At 60.7% G+C, this 25,985-nt stretch overlaps 4 protein-coding genes across 9 annotated transcripts; 3 read left to right on the forward strand and 1 right to left on the reverse strand.

The window, feature by feature from the left end:
* The first annotated feature begins 939 nt into the window (after positions 1-939).
* On the forward strand, positions 940-3,375 carry CYC1 (cytochrome c1). The gene is made up of 7 exons (XM_017883375.1): positions 940-1,055; positions 1,639-1,851; positions 1,946-2,072; positions 2,161-2,318; positions 2,408-2,568; positions 2,877-2,977; positions 3,078-3,375. Exons 1-7 carry the CDS (start codon positions 940-942, stop codon positions 3,180-3,182), a joined length of 981 nt encoding a protein of 326 aa, XP_017738864.1. The 3' UTR covers positions 3,183-3,375.
* Positions 3,376-4,498: 1,123 nt separating this feature from the next.
* Positions 4,499-9,948, reverse strand: SHARPIN (SHANK associated RH domain interactor). Of its 5 annotated transcripts, none has more exons than XM_017883484.1 (9): positions 9,279-9,948; positions 8,801-8,975; positions 5,792-5,923; positions 5,572-5,713; positions 5,379-5,487; positions 5,144-5,297; positions 4,942-5,066; positions 4,727-4,855; positions 4,499-4,649 (listed from the first exon to the last, which is right to left on the reverse strand). In XM_017883484.1, the coding sequence occupies exons 1-8, from the start codon at positions 9,477-9,479 to the stop codon at positions 4,739-4,741; spliced, it is 1,155 nt and encodes a 384-aa protein (XP_017738973.1). In that variant the 5' UTR covers positions 9,480-9,948; the 3' UTR covers positions 4,499-4,649; positions 4,727-4,738. The 5 variants fall into 5 exon arrangements, with proteins under 5 accessions (XP_017738973.1, XP_017738974.1, XP_017738975.1 ...); XM_017883485.1 differs by having other exon boundaries at positions 5,572-5,710; positions 9,279-9,512; XM_017883486.1 differs by having other exon boundaries at positions 4,942-5,060; positions 9,279-9,512.
* Positions 9,563-13,328, forward strand: MAF1 (MAF1 negative regulator of RNA polymerase III). 2 transcript variants are annotated; one of them, XM_017883489.1, is made up of 8 exons: positions 9,566-10,564; positions 11,348-11,474; positions 11,585-11,713; positions 11,792-11,957; positions 12,059-12,180; positions 12,263-12,382; positions 12,544-12,678; positions 12,803-13,328. In XM_017883489.1, the coding sequence occupies exons 2-8, from the start codon at positions 11,392-11,394 to the stop codon at positions 12,822-12,824; spliced, it is 777 nt and encodes a 258-aa protein (XP_017738978.1). In that variant the 5' UTR covers positions 9,566-10,564; positions 11,348-11,391; the 3' UTR covers positions 12,825-13,328. The 2 variants fall into 2 exon arrangements, with proteins under 2 accessions (XP_017738979.1, XP_017738978.1); XM_017883490.1 differs by lacking the exon at positions 12,544-12,678 and having other exon boundaries at positions 9,563-10,564.
* Positions 13,329-13,418: 90 nt separating this feature from the next.
* On the forward strand, positions 13,419-22,347 carry WDR97 (WD repeat domain 97). Its single transcript, XM_017883377.1, is given in 24 exon segments — positions 13,419-13,578; positions 13,773-13,909; positions 14,030-14,658; positions 14,761-14,930; positions 15,076-15,191; positions 15,437-15,579; positions 16,323-16,495; positions 16,566-16,656; positions 16,780-16,912; positions 17,021-17,194; positions 17,552-17,701; positions 17,808-17,924; positions 18,146-18,271; positions 18,369-18,452; positions 19,359-19,436; positions 19,576-19,803; positions 19,899-20,084; positions 20,200-20,397; positions 20,476-20,597; positions 20,671-20,833; positions 21,267-21,737; positions 21,739-21,797; positions 21,907-21,977; positions 22,055-22,347. Coding segments are annotated over 24 exon segments (4,134 nt in total). The 5' UTR covers positions 13,419-13,466; the 3' UTR covers positions 22,258-22,347.
* Positions 22,348-25,985: the final 3,638 nt, after the last annotated feature.

The raw sequence follows: 25,985 nt of genomic DNA on the forward strand, positions 1-25,985 counted from the left end.
TTTGTATGTTCAGTAGAGACAAGGTTTCACCAAGTTGACCAGGATGGTCTCCATCTCTTGACCTCGTGATCTGCCTGCCCTCCCCACCCTCCCAAAGTGCTGGGATTACAGGCGTGAGCCACCGCGCCCGATCTTTGCTTCCTTTTAAAATATTTTATAATAAAAATATTCCCACATAACAAGATATTTACTTACTTTTTTGGGACAAGGTCTCGCTCTGTGTCCCAGGCTGGAGTGCAGTGGCGATCTCGGCTCACTGCAGCCTTAACCTCCAGGGCTCAAGCGATCCTCCCGCCTCAGCTTCCCAAAGCGCTAGGACCCCAGGCGCGCGCGCCAGGCGTCGGGCCATGAGGAGCTTCTAGAGGAACCTTTATCGTCCCGCTCGCGGCTCCCGCACCTGTTTCTGCGCATGACTAATCCCTAATAAACCCTTGTCAAGTGAATGAACGAGAACAGGGCGCTCAGCCTGGGGGACCAGCCTCCTGCTGCCAGGCGCTGCCTGCGGCCGAGACCCCCGCCCGTGCCTTCCGCCGAGCTGCCCCCAAGCTGCCCTTTCTCTGGATGTCCTCAACCTGGAGGGGCAGCCTCTACCCGGCCATAGCGCAGCCTGGGAACGTGGAGAAAAGGAGCGTCGGGGTCTTGGAGGCGGCGTGGGAAACGCCGGGCGGGGCGGGGCGGGGCGCTGTCACGGCAACAGAGAGACGCGACGGGGCCCCGCCCCATCGCCAGTTTCCACGACAACCCGAAGAGCGCGGTGAGGCAGGCTGTGCCCCTGCCACTGACTGACGAGACCCGGGCCAGCGCGCTTCGTCCCCGCCCACCCGACAGGCCCGACGGCCGCCACGCCCGCCCGCCCTCGCGCTCGGCTTGTCGCGAGGTTTTGACTCTCGTAGGCGCCCAGGTGCTCACGCGGGTGGCGGCCGCGCGGAGGAGGCCAAGATGGCGCAGCTGCGCTTCGCTTCGCGGGGTAGTGTTGGCCCGCGGGCGCGGGGCTCCCGGGCGCGCGTGCCCGGGGTCTGCTGTGCAGCGCGCGGCCCGGGCACTCCGCACGGACAGTGAGCGCTGGGCCGGGCCTCGGCCTCCGCGCGGCCCTGCATCCCCGTGAAGGTCACGGCGGGGAGGCTGCGGGCGCGGGCCGGGGCAGCGCGGAAGCGGTCCCGGCCACCCAGCCCCCCCGCTCCCCGCTGCTTGCCGACCTTGAGCGTGTGGGATCAGAGCTGGGTGCCTACCTCTCCGAACGGCAGGGCGCCCCGTCCCGAGCGTGGGGGTCGGCTGGACGGGCTCGCTTTGTGGCGGGGCGGGGGCTTTCCCGGATGGCGCGCCCAGGACGACTCTTGGGGCTGGCTGTCCAAACTGGACCCGCGTCCTGAAGTGACCCCAGCCTGACCTCGGCCAGCTGCTTGTGACCTTGGCCTGCCCCAGCACCCTTGGTCACTTCGGTCTGATCCCCGGTTGCAGGAACACCCCCCTCCTGAGAGCGAATCACGGCCTAGGGGTCAGCGGCGGAGAGGGATGGGGTGGGTAGTGGGACAGGGTGTGCGTCTGGTGGCCTGCAGGAGGTGGCCGTTGCTGGGTGGAGAGGTGGCCGCTGAGAGTCAGATCCCCAGGTAGGGCTGGGTGGTGTCCTGGCAGGCGCTGAGCGGAGATCTTGCAGGCAGTGGCCTTGTCGTCGAAGTCTGGCCTTTCCCGAGGCCGAAAGGTGATGCTGTCAGCGCTGGGCATGCTGGCGGCAGGGGGTGCGGGGTTGGCTGTGGCTCTGCATTCGGCTGTGAGTGCCAGTGACCTGGAGCTGCACCCCCCCAGCTATCCGTGGTCTCACAGTGGCTTCCTCTCTTCCTTGGACCACACCAGGTATGCAGCTGGCTGATTGACTGGCAGGGGGAGGTTCGGGGTGGAGCTGGTGAGATGGAATCTTAAGCGTTCCTAACCCTTTCCCTCCCTCCAGCATCCGGAGGGGTTTCCAGGTATATAAGCAGGTGTGCTCCTCCTGCCACAGCATGGACTTCGTGGCTTACCGACACCTGGTGGGCGTGTGCTACACGGAGGATGAAGCTAAGGCGCTGGCTGCGGAGGTGTGGGGTCTGGGGATGCCTGGGACCCAGGGCTCAGGGCTCCCACTGTAGTGAGATGGTAGGGTTGTGATGAGGCTCTCGGTGGCAGGTGGAGGTTCAAGACGGCCCCAATGAAAATGGGGACATGTTCATGCGGCCAGGGAAACTGTTCGACTATTTCCCAAAACCATACCCCAACACTGAGGCTGCTCGAGCTGCCAACAACGGAGCATTGCCGCCTGACCTCAGCTACATCGTGCGAGCTAGGTACACGGGCTGCCCATGGGGTGGTGCCGGAGAGGTGGGGGAAGGGCTGACTTGTGCTTGGGACTATGGAGCCACGGATCTGGTCCTAGACATGGTGGTGAGGACTACATCTTCTCCCTGCTCACGGGCTACTGCGAGCCACCCACCGGGGTGTCACTGCGGGAAGGTCTCTACTTCAACCCCTACTTTCCTGGCCAGGCCATTGCCATGGCCCCTCCCATCTACACAGATGTCTTGGAGTTTGACGATGGTAAGAGGCCTCCAGTCTGGCAGTGAGCATGTTGAATACTTCTCCACTACCCCCAGGGATGCTTCCCCTGTGTTCCTGGGCCCAGGAGGTCCTGCCCACTTCTTGTCTGGGGTGTCTTCTGATCTTCTGTGCATATCTCAGGAGGCTTTTGGGCTTCTTCAGTCCTTCAGTCTTGCGTATGTCTGGTGGAGGGTACTGTCCGTTTGATGCCTTGGGTAGGGGCCCGTGTCTGCTCCACAGAGGGGGTGCAAGTTATCCCAGGTTGGACATGAGTCTGAGAATAGCCCTCACTGCTTGTCCTTGGCCAGGCACCCCAGCTACCATGTCCCAGATAGCAAAGGACGTGTGCACCTTCCTGCGCTGGGCATCTGAGCCAGAGCACGACCATCGAAAACGCATGGGGCTCAAGGTAAAAGGGTTGGGAGAAGGCCATGGTGGGTATCACAGAAGGGCTGGGAGCTGGGCAGGGCTCCTCCCCACTCCTTTCTCTGAGCCTTCCTCGTCCGCAGATGTTGATGATGATGGCTCTGCTAGTGCCCCTGATCTACACCATAAAGCGGCACAAGTGGTCAGTCCTGAAGAGTCGGAAGCTGGCGTATCGGCCGCCCAAGTGACCCTGTCCAGTGTCTGCTTGCCATCCTGCCAGAACAGGCCCTCAAGCCCAAGAGCCATCTCAGGCCTGTTCAGGCCTCAGCTGGCTAACCCCCTCTTCGTCTGGAAAAAGAGGCAAGGGGACAGGAGACCAGGCCCTAGCTCTGGGCCCTCCGTCAGCCCCCATCATGGGAATAAATTAAGTTTCTCAATGTACATATTTGAACTATCATATTTGAGCTATTATATGGAAGGAGTGCAGGTTTGCAAGGGACTCTGATACCAAGACCCTTGCCTTCACAAGGCTCCCAGGATGTCCCATTCAGTGTGGCCAGCAATGCCCTGCACTAACTGGTAGCTGGGAGTACAGACAGTGGGTGTGGAACAGAAAACAAACAACTGGATGTTAGAGGAAATGGCAGCATTTGGTGGGGTGGGGTGGGGTGTGTCTGAGCACAGAGCTGAAAAGGGCCTGGCTAGGCAGGATGTGGCCCAGGGACCTGTTGGAATGAACAGCCAAGTGTCAAGGTGTTGAACCACTTGGCCCCCATTCTGATGGCAGCAGGGAACCTCGGCAGCATTTCAACAGGGAAAAGGCCTGGTCTAGGGCAGGGGCTATTGCTGGGCTGGGCTGAGAGGAAGGGGATGGCTCCCAGCCAGGTGAAGGAGTCAAGTAGACTGGTAGGATGTGTGTCATGGAGTGGCCCCTCCTAGCAGTCCACAGGGCAGCTGGGTGGTCAGTCCTGGCCAGAAGCTGGCAGTGGCTGGGTTCCCACAGGAGCATGCTGCTGAGGGAGGGAGACAGGGGATGCTATCTAGGAGGGTCACAGAGACATGACCCAGCACTGGCCTGTGACCTGGTGTAGGACTTAGTTCCTGAGCTTCCCTCGTCCCTAGGAGGGGAAGGAAAACACCCGTTTTCATTGCTGGTATCCTAGCTGCAAGAGCTGGGGGGAGTGGTGGCCAGAGTCCAGGGAAGGCAAGAGCTGAATGGGAGAAAGGTGGTGCCAATAGAGCTGCAGGCAGGAGAGGCGCAGGCCTGGGGGACCAGGGTGGACAGGAGACAAGGTCAGTGGTGGGGGCTGCGGCTCAGTGTGTGGCACACCCCAGCAGCCTCAGCCCAGTGGTGAGCAGCTGGGTGGGGGGCTCTGTAGGCCTCTGGGGTCTGGGAAGAGATCCCCATGCCATGCTTTCCTGACCACTGAGGCTCAGGGTCCAGGTCTACTCTTCAGTACCACTGGGGTCTGGCTGGGGGAGCCCCACCTGCTGATAAGGGCGTCTCTGTAGCGCTGGCTAGGTTGGGGCAGGTCTGCAAAGATACCATGAAAGGGACACTTGCTGGCTCATAAGTGTCTTTAATGGTTTCAGTTTGTGGCCCTTCCCCCAACCCTGGTGACTCTGTCCCAGCAAGCAGTCAGTAGAGGTCCCGAGTTCAGCGGGGGCCTAGAGACGTCAGACCTGTGAGGGAAGGGCCACTCTCCGCTTGTAACCTGTGGGGGTGGAGCTGGGTCATTCCTGTGGGTTCTGCCGTGCCCCCACCTCCCCCTGCCTGAGCTACCTCTGGTACCTCTGGTGGCTGCTAGGTAGAAGCTGCGGCAAGGGGATCCCAAGTGCAGGGCCTCTGGGTGCTACACATCTCACAGCCAGGGCGGCTTGGGGCATTGATGAAGGTGCAGGAAGGACAGGGCCAGCGGGGCTGGGGGAAGAGAGACACTTGTTGCTTCCCTGCTCTTTCCAATGCCCATGGCTGTCCTGGCCCTCCCTGCCCAGTCCCATGCCCACCTGGAGAGGACTGGGCAGGCTGGAGGCAGCTGGCTGGGGTCCTGGGGGTAGCCCCAGTGATGAGGGAAACAAGCGTCCAAGTTCCCCGTCCATCTTCTGGGGGCGCTGAGGGCTAGGTCCTGTGGCTGAGGGGTGGAGCTCAGGACTGGCGGGCTGCACCCCACCTGCCACCCCCCACACCCCACCCCCATCGAGGACCGACCTGGGGCTTCTCGAGGAGCTGACAACAAGTAGAGGAAAGCAGGGTCCCCATCCTGCCGGACCCCATAGGAGGCAAGGCTGCGCTCAGGCACACACAGGCACCGCCCGATGACCCAGCGTTGCACAGCTGGCGGGAAACCGAGCTCTGAGAACACCTGCGGCCAGAGCAGTCAGGGCAGATGATGTCACCTAGGCTCCCCTGCCCCCTGGCAGGGCTCCCTAGACCCTGTGCCCACCTGCTCCTGGAGAGCTGCAACGGTGCAGTGGGGGTGGACCTGCAGGGCAACGTGCGCAGAGGACGCGGTGGATGCGGCAGAGGCAGCGTCTTCAAGTGTGACCTGCAGCCTGTGCCAGAATGTGGGTTGAGGGATGGATGGAGGACCTGGGAGGGTCACAAGGACAAGGTGAGGAAGAAGCCCCAGGCCTCACCGGATGGGGCCAGGTGGGAAGCAAGCCTCCTGAAGCTGAACACTGAGGGCCACGCGATGCTGGGCCAGGACGGCTGCCGCTTGGGCTGCCCCCTTCTCGTCTCCACCTGCAATGGCCCGGGCCAGATTCCCTGCCAGCTCTTCTGTAGGGTAAGGAAAGGACAGCTGTCACCACTGGGGACTGTCTGCTAACCCCCAACACCCCCCACACACACCTGTACCTCTCTCCATCAAGTTTCCAGGGCTCCTAGGAAGATCTGCCTCGGGTGTGGGGACTTCCGGGGGACTGGGCAGGGAGACAGGGCTTGCTTCTGGGCCCAGGGCTGGTGGTGAGCTGCTGCTGCTGCTGCTGCCTAGAGGTAAGACATCGGTGGGCTATGCTGTGGCCTCTGTCCGGGCCTCTGGGCCCTTGGTCTTCCAGGGCCTTTGCCTTCTCCCTCACCTCAGCCCATGCCAGGGCCCTGCCTCAGGCCACACTTCAAGCCACACCTTCTCCCAGCCTTGGCTCTGGCAAGCCCCTCAGAGGCCCCTGCCAGACTTCTGTTAGTGCTGGAGCTGCACTTAGTTCATTTTTGGGAATTAGAGCCCTTTCAAACCCTTCTGCCGCCTGGCCAGGCCACCTTTCTTGGCCCTTTCTGCCAGCCAGGGACGCCTCATAGCAGAACCCAAGCAGGCCCTCAGTGGCCCTGCCGTCTGGGTGGCCTCTTGGAGCCCTTGGGGACCTCCCCTCTCCGGACTCCCTGACCCACACTTGGGCTGCCAGCACTCCAGACAAGCCACTGCCCTGGGTGTCTTCAGAGCTGGGCACCCTGCTGACTCCCCTTCTTACCCCCCCACCGTGTGAGGCCCAGCCCACTGCAATGGGGGGTCCCCACCCAGTGCTAACACAGCTCCTGTGATGACCCCAGGCCCACTGTATTCATACTGTCGCCCTACTAGGATAAGCAGGGCCTTCCATGCACCCAGCGCTGTTCCGTCCTGGCACCCAGTGAGCCGCAAGGATCACTTGCACATGCTCACCTCAGGGTTTGTTTGCTGCTTCCTTGGTCACATGGTTCGTGCCATGACCTTCAAATTTCACTCCAGTGTCGCCTCAATGAGGCCTTCCCCTGCCACCGTTTTTTTTGTTTTTGTTTTTATTTTGAGATGGAGTTTCACTTGTGGCCCAGCCTGGAGTGCAATGGTGTGATCTTGGCTCACCGCAACCTCTGCCTCCTGGGTTCAGGCGATTCTCCTGCCTCACCCTCCCAGGTAGCTGGGATTACAGGTATGCACCACCACACCCGGCTAATTTTGTATTTTTAGTAGAGACAGGATTTCTCCATGTTGGTCAGACTGGTCTTTAACTCCCGACCTCAAGTGATCTACCTGCCTCAGCTTCCCAAAGTGTCGGGATTACAGGCATGAGCCACTGTGCCCCTGCCACCGTTTTAAAAAGCAATCCTCCCAGCTCCACCATTCCCAGTCCCACACCATCTAACAGACTTTTTAAAAAAACTCTACAGTAATTTTATTATTATTATTATTATTTTTTTTTTTGGAGACAGGATCTCGCTCTGTCACCCAGGCTGGAGTGCAGTGGCACGATCACAGTTCACTGCAGCCTAGAACCCCTGGGCTCAAGTGATCCTCCCATCTCAACCTCCCAAATAGCTGAGATTACAGGCAGACACCACTACACTCAGCTAATTTTTTTTTTTTTTTTTTTTTTTTTTTTTGTGAGACGAAGTCTAGCTCTGTCACCCAGGCTGGAGTGCAGTGGTGAGATCTCGGCTCACTGCAAGCTCCACCTCCCAGGTTCACGCCATTCTTCTGCCTCAGCCTCCCGAGTAACTGGGACTACAGGTCCCCGCCACCACCACGCCTGGCTAATTTTTTTTTTTTTTTTTTTTGTATTTTAGTAGAGACGGGGTTTCACCGTGTTAGCCAGGATGGTCTTGATCTCCTGACCTCGTGATCCGCCCACATCGGCCTCCCAAAGTGCTGTGATTACAGGCGTGAGACACCGTGCCCGGCCCACTCAGCTAATTTTTAAATGTTTGGTATGTTGCCCAGCCCTGTACTTATTTTATATGTCTGCCTCCTCCCCTCTAAAAATGCAAGCTCCAATAGGGTAGGGATTGGAAGTTTTGTTCATGCCAGAGGAGTACCTGGGACAGAGCAGCTGCTGAATACATATGCTTGGTGAATGACTAAAGAGAGCCTAGCTCCTTTTCTAAACAGAGTTGCCTGAGCCTCTCTTACATCCCTGTCTGGCTGTCTTCTGACCCCTCTGGCAGCTCTGCTTATCTGTTTGTGGGCTGCCCTCTCTCTGGGAGCCCCATACTACCTAGTCCTTCACATTTCTCAGTCTCAACAGCTAACTCTTCCATTTAAGCAGCCATGTGAGCCAGGGGCAGTGGCTCACGCCCATAACCTCAGCTACTTAGGCTGAAGCAGGAGGATCACCTGAGCCCAGGAGTTCAAGGCTCCAGTGAGTTAGGATCACACTACTGCACTCCATTCTGGGTGATAGAGGGAGGCTTTGTCTGCAGAAAACCTCCCAAGCAACCACGAAACTCAGCTAATTCCATCTTTCCACTGCAACCTTTGCCTCCAGGTTCAAGTGATTCTCCTGCCTCAGCCTCCCCAAGTAGCTGGGACTACAGGTGCACGCCACCATGCCTGGCTAATTTTTGTATTTTTAGTAGAGACAGGGTTTGGTTTCACCATGTTGACCAGGCTGGTCTCGAACTCCTGACCTCAGGTGAACCACCCACTTCAGCCTCCCAAAGTGCTGGGATTACAGGCGTGAGCCACCCCACCCGCCCACTAATTCCATCTTCTAAGCATCTCTGGAAACACCCTTCTCCCCAACCCTATCTGCACAACCCTTGCCACTGCAGAACTCTCAGTCTTAAGCAGCAGGTATCTGAGTCTGTCACTCTCCCACTCCTGTCACCCTCCTGCTGCTCTTGGGATGATGTCTTCTCATACAGGTCCTGACCCTGCCTGCTCCGCTTCTTCATGCTTGCCTCTCATGTTTCCTGAGGGTTAAGGAAGTGCAGGCTGAGGTTCCAGGGCTTCCTGGTGGAGGCTGCAGCTCGTGCTGGCTGGGGCCTCAGATGGTGTAGGAGACTGACTCCAGGAGCCACTCCAAGTACTCCACGTTGGAAGGTGGATCCAACTTCCCCAACCAGGACTTGGGGGCCAAGGCTATTCCAAATGAGCATCCATTACAAGGCACTAACCATTCTGTCCTTCCACGGTGGCACCTCGGACTAGGACTGCCCAGCGCTGAGCTTCCTGAGGGTTGAGGAAGTGCAGGCTGAGGGTTCCAGGTCCTCCTGGCGGAGGCTGCAGCTCGTGCTGGGTGGGGCCTCGGATGGTGTAGGAGACTGACTCCAGGGGCCACTCCAAATTGACCTGAGAAGGGGGAAGAGTCCAGGCTCAGGGCATTCCCCCACCCTACATCGCACGATGAGCAAAGAAACACAAGATAACATTTATAGGCCATTCATTTCAAGGTCCTAAGTCCTGTACGCCTATCATCAAATCCTCACAATAGTCCTGTAAAGTAGGTCCCAGCATCACCCCTATTTCACGGACGAGAAAACAGAAGCAAAGAAACGTAACTGCATAAGGGCACCCAGGTGGCAAGCGGAGGGGCCTGGCTTTGGGCTCCGTGCCCTGCCCGGGCCAAACCGCGCGCCCTCCGCCCCTACTCACCGCCCCGGGTCCCGCGTCCAGCAGCTCCAGCCGGAAGCGCCCAGGCCGCTCAGGGTCCGCGCTCAGCTGCAGCCTCCGCAGCTGTGCCTCGGCGTCTGGCCCGGCGCCCAGCAGCCTCACCGCGGCGTGCACAGTCAAGAGCACTGCTGCCGAGCCCAAGTCCGAGGCCGCCGCCGCCGCCCCGCCCGCTGGCGGCGCCATCTCCGGTCCGGCCAGGTCCCGGCCCTCCGAACGCGCTTCCGTGGGATCCGGCCGCTAAGCGTCTCTGCCCGTCGGAAACCCGGGCCGCGAGCCTGGGGTTCCGGGCGCGCACAGAGCGTCGGGCTTGGGACGGCGCCGAGTTGTGCACCCTGGCCAAGCCTGCCCCGCTGGCTTTGCCCAGAAATGGACACAGCCCACGGGCTGGGCGAGGCTGGCGGCGTGTACGAGGCTGGGGCAGGGCGGCGGAGGCGCTCACGTTTGAGCTGGTCTTTGGGGGCGAAGGGTAAGGGGCCGAAGCACCGGCCACAACTGAAGGCGGACGCTGCCTCTTCGCCCCAGGAGCTCGGCGGGCGGAGATGCAGACGGCCAGCGACTATCCCAGCGCCTGGCGGCAGCTGGATATCGCTTCCGGGACCTCCAATGGGCAGCCACCTTCGCCCGCAGACCGCAGCCCCCGCCACGCCCACACGACGCACTAGGTTGGCCCGTGCCTCTCTGGTTACGGGGTCGACCCCCTCGGAGGCGGAGCGAGAGAGGCCATGGCCAATGAGCGCTGGGGATAGGCGGGTTAGTACGGCGAGAGGAGTGACAGACAGACTCCACAACCAGTAGACGTAGAAGACAGAACTGAGTGGCGGGTAAGACACCCGATTGCTATTCGAGCCCTCGATCCCGGCGACCGGAGCGGGCCATTCAGAGGCGCGGGGCCGGGCCTGGCGGACGCTTGTTGTTGTCCGGTCGGGGGAGGCGGAGGTCGCTAGCTCGCTCGGCTCGCTGACTCGCCGGGGCGCTCTGTGGCGGTCGGCGGCAGGTCGGTCGCGAGAGCGGGCTCTGTGCAGGGGGGCGAGGCTATGTCGCGGTGGCAGCCCGGATGGGCCGGCAGGGCCAGGAGTAACGGGACGTCGCCGCGGAGCTTCTTCCCCCGGATACAGTGCGGCCCGAGCGGAGGCCGCGGCGCCTCCCTCCGATCTTGAGGAGCCCGCGCTGCGCGGAGCCCGCCCCCGCCTGCGCACCGGCACCGACGCGGAGCGACCCACCCCAGCCAGACCCGACCCGGCGAGGCCAGATCTAACCCAGCCAGGCAGGTGGGTGTCCGCCCTGCGCCCCGCGCCGTCTGGGGCCTCCGGAACCACAGCCCCCAGCAGGCCTCGCGCGGCGCGCTGCCTCCTGGGATTTGTAGTTCCACCGCGGCTCGGCGGGTGCCCGACCCGGCCCCGGCGGGCGCTGTCTGGCGACTCTGCAGCGCCCCAGCGGGGCCGAGGGACCGCCCTCCTAGGCGTCTGGAGAAACGAGGCGCTTTTTCCGGGTAAAGTGGAGGAACCTCTAGCTTTCCTCTCCCCGGGCCAGAAAGCAGCCAGAACGAAAGAGCGCCCGCCCAGGTGACCGCAGGGCCCGGAGCCCCAGGTGTCCTGGTTCCTAACCGGGATGCAGCCTCTTACCCTGGCTGAGGAGCCCAGCCAGCCTGAGGGAGACTGCAGAAGTCATGTCCCGTTGCGGACTCAAGAGTTACCCCCATGGTGGCTGGAGCTGTTTTTTCGGGGTGGGGATGGGGACGGGGAATGGGAATGTGGAGCAACAAACTCAACCAGCAGCCCCAGGGTGAGCAGGGTCCCCGGTAGTCCTAGCCTAGTCCCAGAACTCACGTGTTCTGCAGGGGGTGTGGCTGACCTGGAGCCTGGACTTGCCACCCTCGGGTAAAACAAGATCTCGTCATCTCTCCTGGCGGGGCAGAGAGGGGAGTTCCTGATGTGCAGCCTGGACAGAGGCCAGACTCAGCTTGTTCCCAGCGGCTCCACTTAGTGGGTAGGAGGGCTGAAGGCAGGGCCCCAAGGGGCCAGATAGATACCCATGGTCTGGCCTCTCCCCAGGCAACACTAGCTCCTCTGGAGCACGGAGCCCCCTCCCCAAGGACATGAAGCTGTTGGAGAACTCGAGCTTTGAAGCCATCAACTCACAGCTGACTGTGGAGACCGGAGATGCCCACATCATCGGCAGGTGAGGCAGGGCGGGGGGCACGCGAGGCTGGCATCTCGGAGGTCACACTGCCCCGCCCTTCAATGGAACCTGGGGGAAGCATGCTTCATGGTCGTCTCTGCATCCTATAGGATTGAGAGCTACTCATGTAAGATGGCAGGAGATGACAAACACATGTTCAAGCAGTTCTGCCAGGAGGGCCAGCCCCACGTGCTGGAGGCACTCTCTCCACCCCAGACTTCAGGCCTCAGCCCCAGTAGGTGAGCCATAGTGGGGCCTGCCTGGGGCTGGGGGTCGGGGGGAGGTGATGGGCCCAGCTGATGCTTCTCTCTGTGCAGACTCAGCAAAAGCCAAGGCGGCGAGGACGAGGGCCCCCTCAGTGACAAGTGCAGCCGCAAGACCCTCTTCTACCTGATTGCCACGCTCAACGAGTCCTTCAGGCCTGACTATGACTTCAGCACAGCCCGCAGCCATGAGTTCAGCCGGGAGCCCAGTCTTAGCTGGGTGAGGGTCAGGTGCAGGGAAGGGACCCACAGCCACCCCACTGTTCTTCCCCACTTTCGGTAGCCCTGGGCTCCTGTCAGCCTGACTGTGACCTGCTCTAGGTGGTGAATGCAGTCAACTGCAGTCTGTTCTCAGCTGTGCGGGAGGACTTCAAGGCCCTGAAACCACAGCTGTGGAACGCGGTGGACGAGGAGATCTGCCTGGCTGAATGTGACATCTACAGGTGGGCCGGCATCCCTGCAGGTGGCCTCCAGGTATGTGTGGCACTTGGTGCCTCACACCACCTGTCACCCTATACTCCCTAGCTATAACCCAGACTTGGACTCAGACCCCTTTGGGGAGGATGGTAGCCTCTGGTCCTTCAACTACTTCTTCTACAATAAGCGGCTCAAGCGAATTGTCTTCTTCAGCTGCCGTTCCATCAGGTGGGCACCATCTGCCTCCTCCCCCACCTCCCTGTTGGGCCGATACAACTTCCCCAGCTGTGCCATCTCCACCCAGCTTTGTCCTCCCTGAACATCTTTCCTGGGGCCAACAGCAGGCCTGGGTAGGGGGTCCTAAAACTGGTTTCCCTGCCTCCCCTCAGTGGCTCCACCTACACACCCTCAGAGGCAGGCAATGAGCTGGACATGGAGCTGGGGGAGGAGGAGTTGGAGGAAGAAAGCAGAAGCGGAGGCAGTGGGGGTGGGGCCGAGGAGACCAACACCATGGAGGAGGACAGGTGTGTGATGGGGGCCATGACCCAGGTCCCTGAAACCTGGAGTGGGTACAACAGGGTGGGAGCCTCCTCTACTTGGTCTAAGTGGTGGCTCCTGAAGACCCACTGTGTGCCAACCTCCGCCCAGGGTCCCTGTGATCTGTATTTGATGAGGAGGAGCGGAGGCCCCAGCTTCATCCAGCTTCAACCAATGCCTGGACCTGCCCACCTGAGAGGCCCCTGGGGCCTCCCCAGCTGCTGGCCAGACCCTGGCACTGCCACAGTCCTGGCATTACCCAAGGCCATACCTGCCTAGCCCTTTGGCTCCATCCTGTGGATGCCCACTCACCCCTCAGACTCCTGCTGCCCGTACTGTGGCCGGACTTGGCAGCAGGGGGCCTGGTGGGAAGAGTGACTGCCCTGCCCAAATGAACTGCCACAGCAGGGAGAGCTGGACCACAGAGTTTATTTTTGTATTTCCGCTGGGCCTGCACACTCCAGCCCAAAGGGTCTGTGGCCGGAGGCCCCGCAAACAGGCCCCAGCAGTCACCAGCTCTGGTCTTGGGCCGGCCCCTGGTGCCCACCTGTACCCCCACCTCGCCCATTTGGCCGCGTGCACTGAGTGTCACTTTGCTGCAGCTCATTTCTTTCCAATAAAAGTTTCTGTGACTTAGTGTGGACCTGGATGCGATGTGGGGGTGGGGCCTGCGGTGTGGGAGTGGCCAGCGGCATCTGGTATCCTAGCAACTGCCGCTGCCGCCGTGACCGCTAAGTCCTGGGAGCTGTTGGGTTCTGGGACTGTAGTTGCAGAAATGGAGGCAGAGCCGTGGGAGGCAGAAGGCTACAACCTAGTTCTGGACTCGGACCTGTATGATGCAGATGGCTATGATGTCCCAGACCCTGGGTTGCTCACCGAAAAGAATGGTGAGGGGTCCTGGCCTCGTCGCACTGGCATCCGCTAGGAAGTGGGTCTCAACTCGGGCTTGGGTTCCATCCCCTGGAAGGAAACCCCTGGGCAGTGCCTGGCAGGGCAGGGCCCCTGGAGGAGGGCTCCCCATAACCGTCAGGGTCGGGGACCTGAGGCTGTAGGTGGCAGAACTTGCAGTTCCCGCCCGCAGAGTTGACTTTCACGGAGCCGTCGCAGGTCCTGCCCTTTCTGACCAGCAGCCAGCAGTGGCAAATCCTGACCCCGCGCGCCCGCGCCCGCCGGCTGTGGCTGCTTCTGCGCACCAGCCTCCACGAGGTCGTGGAAAAGGTGCGGTGTGCCCGTCCTGTGCCTCCAGGCCTCTTTCGGGATCTGGTCCTTCCCCTAGGGGTCCGCTAGGCCGGAGCAGCCCCAACCTTTGACGGCGGGTCCGCTCACCCCGGCCCACAGGAGAAGAGAGCCGAGCTGCGCGTGGCGCGCCTGACGCATGGGCTGGAGCCACTGCGCCGCCTGGAGGTGGCAGCCGGGCTGCGCTCGGTGGCGCAGGACCCGGTGGGCGGACGCTTCGTGGTGCTGGACGGCGCGGGCCGCCTGCACCTGCACAAGGAAGACGGCTGGGCACAGGAGACGCTGCTGGCACCTGTCGGGCTTACGGGGCTGGTGACCGTGCTGGGCCCGCTGGGTGCCGTGGGCCGTTTTGTAGGCTGGGGCCCCGCGGGGCTGGCCATTCTGAGGCCCAACCTCAGCCTGCTGTGGCTGAGCGAGCAGCGGGTGGGCAGGGCCCCGGGTTGGGCGCCCACCTGCTGCCTGCCCGTGCCTGACCTCAGGCTGCTGCTCGTGGCGGAGATGGACAGCAGCCTGGCGCTCTGGCAGTTCCGCTCAGGTGGTCGCCGCCTAGTGCTGCGAGGGTCACCACTGCACCCGCCCCCGAGCCCAACGGGCAGGCTCATGCGTCTGGCTGTGGGGCCGGTTCCTCCCCACCACATCCTCCGCTGCTTCGCGGCCTATGGCTCGGCCGTGCTTACTTTCGATCTGCATGCCTGGACTCTGGTAGATGTGCGCCGGGATTTGCACAAAACGTGAGGGGGAATCCCCCTAAGGAGGGCCAGGCATGTAGGGGTACAAGGGCCCTCACAGGGCGATGTTAAGTCCATTGGGCTTCTCCCATTCCCCACTTGTAGCACCATCTCGGACCTGGCTTACTGCGAGGAAGTAGAGGCAATGGTGACAGCTTCCCGGGACAGCACCGTGAAGGTGTGGGAGGCTAACTGGCAGATCCGGATGGTGTTCGTGGGCCACACAGGTGCTCTGAATTCTCTGCACCCCGAGCCTCGGCCTTTTGCCTCCTCCAGCCGCTTCTAGGGCCTTTGTCCGCAAGGAATCTCTGCCAGGCTCTGGCCGAGGCTTGCCTTTGCACTTTGAACTTTGCAACATAGATGGAAGGCCTCCCCTGCCTTTTTCATCAGCGCGAGTGAAACCTGCACCCCTCCGCACAGGAACAACCAGTGACGCCTATGGATGTTGCTCCCTAACACGACCCTGGGTGTTGTCGGCCTCAAACCAGGACGAGGAACGCTACGCACCTGGGACTTTGGCAGGCGGCGGCGGCAGGGTGGGCGAGTAGCGGGCTGGGCTACCTGGGGTCCCAAGGACAAGCTGTTCCCGGCGCGTGGGCCCGTTTGCCTGCGCGGCGCAGCGTGCCGGGCTGGCGCAGTTTTTGGCTTGTTCTCTGTGCGCCGAGGCAAGCGTGGCCAACTGTTGGGAGCGTAAAACGCGAGCTCTACTCGCGTTGGCGCAAACGCTGCCCGCCAAGGTGGGGCTCCAATAAATGCAGGTGGACGCCCGCGTTGGCCCCAGGCCTTGCCACCCGCGTTTTCTCTGGCTATCTTCGCCTCGTGTGCGCCGTGCACCGACGGCTTTTCGGTCTACCTCCTGTCGGCTGGCCAGCCGGGCGGCATTAGTGAGCTCAGCTGCTTGCTGAAGCCGGAGGACTGCGGCAGGCAAGCCGTCGGCCTTACTGCCTTGCCGCGGCGAGGGCTTGTGGGCTTGGCTGACCAAGGCCGTGGCAGCAACGTGGTCCCGCGCGCAAACGCGGCGCGCTGCCCATGAGCCGTGCTTGGCACCAGCGTTATGCCCCGCGCCCGGCCGGCCCCCTGGCAAAACGCGCAGCCCTTGGCTTGGTCTGCACCTGTTTAAAAGCAGCACACCTCGAAACGGATCTTCGGAGCGCGCCTTTTCCTCCTCCTGAGGGAGGTTTCGGTGAGCCAGCAAACAGGCGAAGTTTGACGCCGCAAGCGCTGTGGGCCTGCGCCTGGAAGAACAAGAACCCGGTGGGGTGCCGGGAGGCCGGCCGAGGGTTCTGGCGGGCGGGAAGGAGCGGCGGGGTTCCGCGCCAACAGGCCTCTTTCCCACTCGGCAGGTAACCTGCCCTTGGTTTTGGGGCACATGGAACGCGCAACCGCTGTCAGTGCCCCTGGATTGGCCTGTCGGTCGAAGACTGTCTTCGCAAACGGAGGCGCACAGCCCGGGCCCAGGGTTCGTCGGGCCGGTTTGCATGCCACCGACTGGAACAGTCATCGTGTCCCGCGGTCAGTAGCTCCCCTTCGCGCAAACGGTCAGGCCGCCCACCAGAGCCCCCTCCCCTCCCGAGCGAGGCCCCAGCCCCGCGCCTCCGCTGGCCCACAGGTGGGGACGCTTTGACCCCGGGTGAGAAATGTTGCGTGTCTTCTCCCTAACGCGGTAGGAAGAGCCTGAGCCTGCTGCGCAACCTTTCTTTCCTGCTGCTACCCGGCCCGTGGGCACTCTGTGCGTTTGAAGACCCAGACAGCGCTACCTACGGCCTGGTGCAGTTTGGCCTGGGCGACAGTCCGCGATTAGACCACCGGCCCCAGGACGACCCCACGGACCACATCACCGGTGAGGGGGCAGCGCGGGTGAAGCCCAGCCCCTGCCCGGCTCGGTTCCTGACCCTGAACCCTGCCCACAGGCCTGTGCTGTTGCCCTGCGCTCAAGCTGTATGCCTGCTCCAGCCTGGACTGCACCGTTCGCATCTGGACCGCTGAGAACCGCCTCCTGCGGTAGGCTGGGAGGTGGGGAGGGCTGGGGTCTCCTCCCTCTGCCTCGCACCAGAGCCCAGTGGCTGGACTGGGTGGAGAAGGCCTTGTCCCTGCTGAGCCTCGGTTGCCCTGGGTCCCCTCCAGGCTCCTGCAGCTGAATGGTGCCCCTCAGGCCCTGGCTTTCTGCAGCAACAGTGGAGACCTGGTGCTGGCACTGGAATCCCGCCTCTGCCTGGTGTCCCATAGGCTCTACCTGCCTACATCCTACCTAGTTAAGGTGTGTGGTGAGGACAGAGTGAGCAAGGTGGGCCCCTCACCTTGCCCACCTTGTGGGGGCAGACCTGGGTTCCCCCAGCCAGGGATACAGGTTCCTTCCCCTATTCAGAAGATGTGCTGGAAGGTCCCAGACATGGTGGACGACCCTCCGCTGCCACTGACGAGCCAGGAATCACTGACTTCCACCCAGCTGCAGAGGCTCAGCAACCTCCATGGGGCAGCCAGCCTCAGGTCCCATACAGGCCTGCTCAACCCTCCTGGAGGCCCGACTTTCCCACCCTGGGTGAGGGCCTGGCTGTGTGGGGCCCTCTGGAGTTGATGCAAGCCTGCCTGAGCCCTGGCACACCCATTTGGGTTCAGTCCTTGTCCCAGCCTCTGCCCCAGCCCACTGACATGCCACCCAGCATCCCACCTGTGCCTGTCCCTGTTTGCAGCAAGGCCTTGTCTCTCATCCATCGTCCGAGGGCAACATCTCAGCACCTGGTGCCGAAGGAGGTGGGGTGGGTCCTCCTTAACCCACCCAGCCCAGGCTCAGGCCCCAGCCTTCAGCCCTGGGGCAGGCCTGGGATCCCTGTGGTTGTCTGGGCAGCGCGTAGCAAGGCTCAAGGAAGAGCAGGCTGATCCCTGAACACTGACTCAGGACTTGGACGCCCTAGTGGCCCGGGACCGAGACCTTCAGCAGTTGAGGCTGGGGCTACTGGCCCCAGCAGCCCGGCCCCCACCCTCCTGGCAGCAGCGTCAGGAAGGCTTTGACAATTACCTCCGTCTGATCTATGGCTCTGGCCTGCTGGTAGGTGTGGGGTCTCCCCCAACCCAGTCCTGACCCTGGCCCCTCCTCTCCACCCACCCCTCCCACCTGGTCTCTGATGGTCTGTCTGCTCCTGCTACCCTCCCAGGGCATGCAGTCTGGAAGGGAGTCCCAGCAGTGGAGCACCGGGACCCTCACAGTAGACAGAGAGACCTGGGATGTGTGTGCCCTACCCCAAGCTGCCCACTGTCTTGCCTGCGGTGAGGTCAGTACTGCAGCCCAAACGGTGCCAACAGCCCTGTCCCCACAGGACCTGGGGGTCCTGGGCCAGCACTTCTCCCAGCCTCCCCGAGTCACAGTGCCAATCCCACCCACCCACCGTAGGGTGCACAGCAAGGCATCCCAGCTAAGGCTTCCCACCCTCCCACATGCCTGCTGGGCCGCCATGGCCCCTCTGCCACCCTGTGACTCCTCCTATACCCCTAGCTTCTGGCCCACTCCTCACTGAGCCACTACCTGGGTCTCAGTCTGGATCTGCAGCTGCAGTTGGAGCAGCTCCGAGGGAGGCCGACCATAGCCCTGGACCTGCCATCCTCCCACCTGCAGTGCAGGGTGAGGGACCCAGGCAGGTGGGGTACTACCTTCTGACGGGCAGAGCTGCAGGGGTACTGGGGACTGTGTTGTTCTGAGCCCCCATTCCATCCCCCAGATCCCACTGCTGCCAAAGAGACAGCCCAAGGAACCTCTCTCTAGCCTCGGAGGCTTCTTTCCTGCCGCCGTGCAGCCCCACAAGGTGAGACCCCCACCCAGCTCCTGGAGAGCCACTCCTCTCCAGGCATCACTCTTGTGCCTGCCATCTCCCTTTTGCTACAAATCTTTGTGTCCAAATCTGACCCAAGGGCCATGCCCACCTACAACCAGAGGGCCAGGCTGCAGCCTCCCACGCACCCCTCACCCCTCACCCTTCACAGTCTGTCTAACCCTGTTCCAGTACAGCTGTGTTTGTGGCCACAGACTCCTTGCTGCTCTGGGAGCTGGCATCAGGCAAAGCCAGCCCCCCAGATGGTTATGCCACACACTGCTTTCCCCCGTGGAGGCTGTGGAAAGGCAGGTCCCCTAGGGACTTTTCCTGGAAGACCAGAGTCCCTGCCCTTTAGAGGAGCAAAGTCAAGGGAACCTGTTCCTTCAGAATCCACTGTCTTCCCACCCTCACATACACCAGGTGCCCAGGCAAGGCCTCAGCCCCTCCCCCAGCCCATGCCTGGCACCGTCACTTGCCCAGGTGGGTTATTGACTCTTTGGACCTGGGTACCACCATCAAGCTCTTTGTTGCCCCCTCTCCAAGTTCCTTCCTTCCTCCCTGGCCCCTGTGCTTCTTCTAGACTTTCTTGTCCCAGGGCTGGGCCAAGTCCTGTGAGGAGCTTGCGGGGTGTCAGGGCCCCTAGAAGCTAGCACTTCCCCAGGTTTCCCTTCTCATTTGTCACAGCTGATGCTCACTGAGGGCCTCGCCCCTGGTATCTCAAGGTTCTTCTGCCATCTGTGTTGAGAGTAGGGGTGCCAGCTCAGTCAGCTGTCGGAGGCCTGGCAGCAGAGCTGGACTGGCAGCTGAGGGGCTCTGAGAGGATATACAGGTGACCAAGGTGGTGGCCAGGCTGGGGGAATCCAGGTGCTCAGCATTCCCTGCTGTGCCCACCTCCAGTACTGCCTGAGGCCTATCTGCTTCCCCGGCTATGTGCCCAACTCTGTGGTGCTCCAGCAGATGTGGCTAAATGCAGAGGTCAGCGGCCTCGGATCCCTGACTCAGCTCGCCTCCCGGAGAAAGCTCAAGGCAAGGGATGGGGCTGGGGACTTTGCTGGTAGGGGAGGGCTCTGCTGGCCTTGCAACCCATCAGGCACCACCTCTTGCCCCTCTGCAGCCAGGGGCAAGCCAGGATGCCCTGTGGTTGCAGCACCCCAGGCCATCCCAAGCCCAGTGGCAGAGAAAGCTGCTCCAGTGGCTGGGGGAGAAGCCTGGAGAGGAGGAGGAGAAAGATCAGAAGGAAGAGGAGGAGAAGGAAGAGGTAGAGGAGGAGCTGGACCGGGCCTCGGCTTCCCTGAGCCTGCACTCGAGCCAGCAGCTGGATTCCTGGGAACTGGAGGATCAGGTAGAGGCTCAGGCAGGGGCCCCAGGCCACCATGGGAGGTGGGCTTACACTGAGACCCAGACAGGTGGGACCTGCAGCCACTGCTGCTCCACTAGAGTGCTGTGGAGTGGACCCGGGAGCCCCGGCGGCGCACCTGCGAGACTGCCAGGACCCACCCTCATCACTGGCACCGTCATGGGAGTTTGCTTTTGGATGAGCATTACGGGCATCTGCCCAAGTTTCTGCATTTCTTCATCTACCAGACCTGGTTCAAAGAGTTGTTCCCCGTCTTCAACCTGCAGGTTGGAGGGAATTGAGGATGCCTGAGAAGCATGGGTTAGGGTGAGGGACAGGGGAGAAGGTAGGGGCTGGCTTGGGTGTGACATGGGAGCAGGACCTCCGCATGCTACCCTGCAGGCATACCCGGAGGCGGGCACGGTGGAGGGCCTGGCCTCGCTGCTGGTGGCCCTGCTGGAGGAGACCACGTGGGTGGACCGTGTGCACATCCTGCAGGTGCTGCTGAGGCTGCTGCCCAACATAAGCAGTGATCTCCAAGGCCAGCTGCAGGGTCTGCTCATATACTTGCTCAACCTGGACCAGCCCCCCAGCCTCCAGGTGTGCCCCTTGTCCTGCCCCCAGTCTTCCTTCCTGCCCACCCACCCTCAGCAACCACATCCCCTCCGCCTGCCTCAGGACCAGACGCAGAAGAAGTTCGTGATACTGGCGATGCAGCTGCTCCTGGCCTGCTCCCTGGAGTCCCGGGATGTGGTGCTGGAGCTCATGTCCTACTTCCTCTACTCTCCAGTGCGCTGCCGGTGAGTCACGCTCCGGCCCAGCCTTCCCTGCCACTGGGAAGGCCTCTGGACAAGCCACATGCATCTGTCCCAGACCAGAGCTCAAGAAGTTGCTGCACAGGCTGGGCCTTCAGGACCCAGAAGGCTTCCTGTTCCAGGAGATGATGACCTGGGTCCAGAGCCCGGACCTGGACTCCAAGGCTGGCTTGCGTACTCGCTGCTGCCAGAAACTGGAGGACATGATCCAGCAGCTTCAGGTTGGGCTGGTGGGGGCCGGGGGTGCCTTGGGAACCCTGTTGCCTTCTCTGACTTTCTACAAGTCCTGGGATCAAAGCCAACTGAGGCCACAGGCCCCTTGCCTTGCCCAGTCCTGGGCCTCCAGCCTCCCTGCCCTGAGCATCTCTGGAGATTTCCCTGCGCAGGTGGAAGTCAACAGGGGGTGTCTGGCCCTGGGTGTTGAGCCAGGGACAGCCCTGGGACCTCCTTGTCAAGGGAGGGGCAGCCCCTGCCTTGGGCTGAGGGTCGGGCAGAAGGGAGTTTCAGTGGCCATGGGGGTGCTCAAGGTGCCAGGGTGCTTGGCCGTGGGTCACCTCCCCACAGATGGAAAGCTCGCAGCCACTGTCTTCAGCCACGTTGCTGGTGGTGCTGTCCAAGGTCTCCAAGACCTCAGCACTTTCCTCTCCTCCCAAGGAGACCCCATCGCAGACTTCAGTGGTCTCTGGGGCACCCACGCGCGCCTCCGTGGTACCCTTGGGCACCTCCTGGTCGCCCTCCGGCATCTCCGGGAGGCTCTCGCAGGTCTCAGAGGTGCCTCTGATGGTGGTCTCGCCTGCGGAGCCGCCCTCTCTCTCCCCGGAGCTCCAGGCCCAGAGGACGCTGGCACCCACGCGCAGCTGGGGGACCCGCCAGCTCCGTCTCGGAGTGCTCTCCGAGACGCTGAAGAGCTTCTGCCTGGAGCCCGAGGCCGGCCTGAGCCCTGCCGGGCCTGCTCAGCTGCCCGAAGAGCCGCCGCTGCTGGAGGAGACCGACTGGTCGCACTCGCAGCTGCTGGACTTGGGCCCCATAGACGCGCTCAACTTCTTCTGTCAGCAGCTGCGGGCGCGGCGGCAGCGGGCGCGGCAGCAGAGCTCGCTCCAGGAGGAGGCTGCGCACTCGCGCCCGCTTGTGGCCCGACGGTGGCGCGGTGCCCGACATGGTGGTGCCACCCACCCCGGAGCTGGTGCGCGGGGGCCTGCGCCGGCGGGGCCTGCGTGGGGCGGCCAAGCGTGGGGCTGGGCCGGGGCGGCCAAGCGTGGGGCTGGGCCGGCTGAACCCTCCTCTTTGCCTCCAGGTGCCACCCCATCCTCCGGCTGCAAGAGGCCAAGGCGCAGAGGTCCGCGAGGTCCGCGATGAGACTGAGGGGTGAGTGGGGCCAGGGGTGGAGACTGCGCCCCATCCTGCCCCAGCCCCCGGGCTCACAAGCCTCCGCCCGCCCCCAGGCCCGATGCCTTCCCGGCTCTGTGCCGGCCGCACCCTGGACGGCCCCATCCGGACGCTGAAGCTGCCGCTGCCACGTGTGGAGCCGCAGCCTTTCCCCCGGGACTGGCCCACACCCCCACGCCCGCTGCCCCCGCGGCTCCTGCAGCCCGCCCTGCAGCGCTACTTTCTGCCAGAGGACGCGGACCCTGACACCTATAGCTGACCGGGCTGGTGGCCTCAGCCTGCCTGGCTCTGGGGCCTGCCATTGGTATTTGGCCAAGGCCTGTATCGGGAATAAAGTCCAGAGAATTTCTTTCCGCAGGATGCCGCCTGCTTTGGAGGGCCCTGGGGGCGTGCGGGCATGCGGCCTGAGCCCACAGTGGCGGCAGAAGGCAGGAGCTGGAGGCCTGGCGGAGGTGGCCATCATGGGCACCAGCGTTGCTGGAGGGGTGGCCGGCCTAGGGCAGAGACCCATAGCGGGGCACCATCCGCTAGGCACTGAGCAAACGTTTTCTGGTCGAGTACTAGGTGTGGAGATGCGGGCTGACCTTAGAGAACGCGTCCTGGGCCAGCCCACAGCCCGGTGTGGAGGGAGTCCTGGAGGGCCTGGGAGGTCACAGACTGGGCCTTCCGGGTCGACACAGGTGAGACCAGGAGTTTGCAGACCTTGCTTTCGTTACTTTTGTTCTGGAAAAGAGAAGAATTGACGAAGGCACCAGGAGCTTTTTTTCTGAGCAACAACGAAGGAGATCCTCTCACCCCTTTAGCCTAAAAACCCCTGGGGGATGGGTATGGTTCCCACGGACTCAGCCTCTGGGCCGGGCTCCTCCGCACTGTGTGGCCTGGCAGGGCACAATACCTTTGCACCGAGCTCTCCGGGCGGCTCTGGGGGAAATCTCCGGCTTTTACACCTGTATTTTGTGTTGTCTGAGCAGTGATTTCTCTCCTGTATTTCTAGCCTCTGGCTTTACTGGTTTCTTCACGATGGCTCTGGTTAGAATCGCTCCTCCACACCTTCCCCGTTGCCCCAACCTGTGCGGTGGCTCTTGTTATGGGGCCACCAAATGGCTGCTCTTTCCCAGGCCGGTTTTTTGGCGCAGTGGTGCCACCATCCCAAAAGCACGGGTGTGCAGGGCTATGTGGGATGGCCAAGTTGCTGGGCCCAGCTGAACCTGCCTCTTCGCCTCCGGGCACTCCCCCATCCTCCCACTGCCAAAGGCCGAGGTTCACAGGTGTGCGATGAGACTGAGGGCTGAGTCTGCTAGAGGACTTGACACTTTTTGTGAAAAATTAGTAAACCTAGATACCTCGATCAGTGTCTAGCAATGCCAAGGCCCCAGTTTGGGTTCAAGCCTGCTGGAGCAATCCTGCAGCTCCTGGGCCACAAGAGTGGCCAAGGCCCTCTGATTTTTGGTCAGGACACAGAAAGATAGCAGGGGATAGCGGGGAACTGAGGGACCCCACATGACCTGCAGTCAGACAAGGTAGGTCAGAGAATTTATTTATGGCTATCGCTCTTTTTTTTTTTTTTTTTTTTTTTGAGACAGAGTCTCGCTCTGCCGCCCAGGCTGGAGTGTGATGGCGTGATCTCAGCTCACTGCAACCTCTGCCTCCCAGGTTCAAGCAATTCTCCTTCCTCAGCCTCCTGAGTAGCTGGGATTACAGGCATGTGTCACCACGCCTGGCTAATTTTGTATTTTTCGTAGAGATGGGGTTTCATCACGTTGACCAGGCTAGTCTCAAACTCCTGACCTCAGGTGATCCGCCTGCCTCAGCCTCTCAGAGTGCTAGGATTACAGGCGTGAGCCACCATGCCCGGCCTTCTTTATGGCTATCTCTAAGACAACAAAGGCAGGGGAAAAGTCCTGCCTTGGAGAGAAAAAGGAGGGTGGGAAAAGGTCAAAGAGAGAGATTCTGTTGTCTGAGTCTTGCCTCTGAGGCCTAAGTGCCCCAACATTATAACAAGGGATATGGGAGTTATAAGCCAGGAACTGTGGATGAAAACCATTAGACAGATATCATGATATCACACCCACACATCAGGCAAGAGACTTGTTCCCTAAAAATTACCTAGTTTAGCTGGGCACAGTGGCTCATGCCTGTAATCTCAGCACTTTGGGAGGCCGAAGCGGGCGTATCACGAGGTCAGGAGTTTGAGACCATCCTGGTTAACACGGTGAAACCCATCTCTTCTAAAAATACAAAAAAATTAGCTGGGCCTGGTGGCAGGCGCCTGTAATTCCAGCTACTTGGGAGGCTGAGGCAGGAGAATCGCTTGAACCCGGGAGGCGGAGGTTGCAGCAAGCAGAGGTCACGCCACTGCACTTCAGCCTGAGCCACAGAGCAAGACTTTGTATCAAAAAAATCACGCCTGTAATCCCAGCACTTTGGGAGGCTGAGACAGGCAGATCACTTGAGGTCAAGAGTTTGAGACCAGCCTGGCCAACATGATAAAACCCTGTCTCTACTAAAAACACAAAAATTAGCCGGGTGTGGTGGCACATGCCTGTAATCCCAGCTACTCGGGAGGCTGAGACAGGAGAATCGCTTGAACCTGGAAGGCAGAGGTTGCAGTGAACCTAGATCACGCCATTACTCTCCAGCCTGGGCAATAAGAGTGAAACTCTGTCTCAAAACACACACGCGCGCAAAAAAAAAAAAAAAAAAAAAAAAAGTCTAGTCAACATGGTGAAACCCTGTCTCTACTAAAAATACAAAAATTAGTGAGACTTGGTGGCACATGCCTGTAGTCCCAGCTACTCAGGAAGCTGAAGCGGGAGAATCGCTGGAACCTGGGAGGCGGAGGTTACAGTGAGCCGAGGTCGCGCCACTGTGCTCCAGCCTGGGTGACAAAGCGAGACTCTGTCTCCAAAAAAAAGAAAGAGAAAATCTTCCTGTGGTGTGATTGGTTCTCCTTTACGGAAATTCACGGAGCTATCCTGGAAGTCTAACCTGATGAAAGAGTTCTTGAATTTAATAAGACACAGGAAGAATGTGTGTCCAAGGTTATAAGGCTAGACTACATCATAGAGGAACGTAAACAAGAAAACTGGTATCTTGAGAACACGTGGCTCTTAGCAACAGCTCTGTAGCACTGCTCTGACGGCAACACCTGGCCCACCCAAGTGGTCCCCAAGCAGCCGGGGCTCTGCAGGGGAAGCTGACCATTGTAGTGACCAGATGGCACCAGAGGGAATGTGACGGGAAAGATCCAGGTGGAGCTAATGCCTACCTTGATAAGTTGGCCTCTTCCTTTTGTTCCTCCGGCCTACTCCCAGGCAGCTGCTCCCTCTAATTTTTCCCTTGCTGGTTCCTATTTCTGTTATTCATCTATCACCTGTATCATCAAGTCCCTGAATTAAATTCTGTCAAAAGGGTGGTCACTGTATTTCTGACTAGGGGATCCTGATGGATCCACTCTTGCCGGGGAAAGCTGTTGTTCTTTTGGATGCTAGACTTGTATGTGGTTACCTGGTTACACCTATTTATTCATCCAAACAGTATCTCAACTATCTTGTATTTCCTAAGCAGACAATCACAGCTTTGGCAAATAATGATCATTTCTCCTTTTGTAAAATATACATCTTATTTCCTTTTTGCTTTGGCAAGGACTACCAAAATAATGTTAAAGAGTATCAATTACAGCCAAGGCTGGCAGATCATTTGAGGTCAGAAGTTTGAGACCAGCCTGACCAACATGGTGAAACTCCGTCTCTACTAAAAATACAAAAAAATCAGCCGTCCATGGTGGCACATGCCTGTAGTCTCAGCTACTCAGAAGGCTGAGGCAGGAGAATTGCTTGAACCCAGGAGGCACGGAGGTTGCAGTGAGCTGAGATCTTGCCACTGCAGTCCAGCCTGGGTGACAGAGCGAGATCCCGTCTCGGGAAAAAAAAAAAGTATCAATTATAGCAGCTTTTTTTTTTTTTTTTTTTTTTTTTTTTTTTTTTT

Source organism: Rhinopithecus bieti, unplaced genomic scaffold (genome assembly GCF_001698545.2).
Source record: "Rhinopithecus bieti isolate Rb0 unplaced genomic scaffold, ASM169854v2 scaffold_13617, whole genome shotgun sequence".
NCBI lineage: Eukaryota > Metazoa > Chordata > Mammalia > Primates > Cercopithecidae > Rhinopithecus > Rhinopithecus bieti.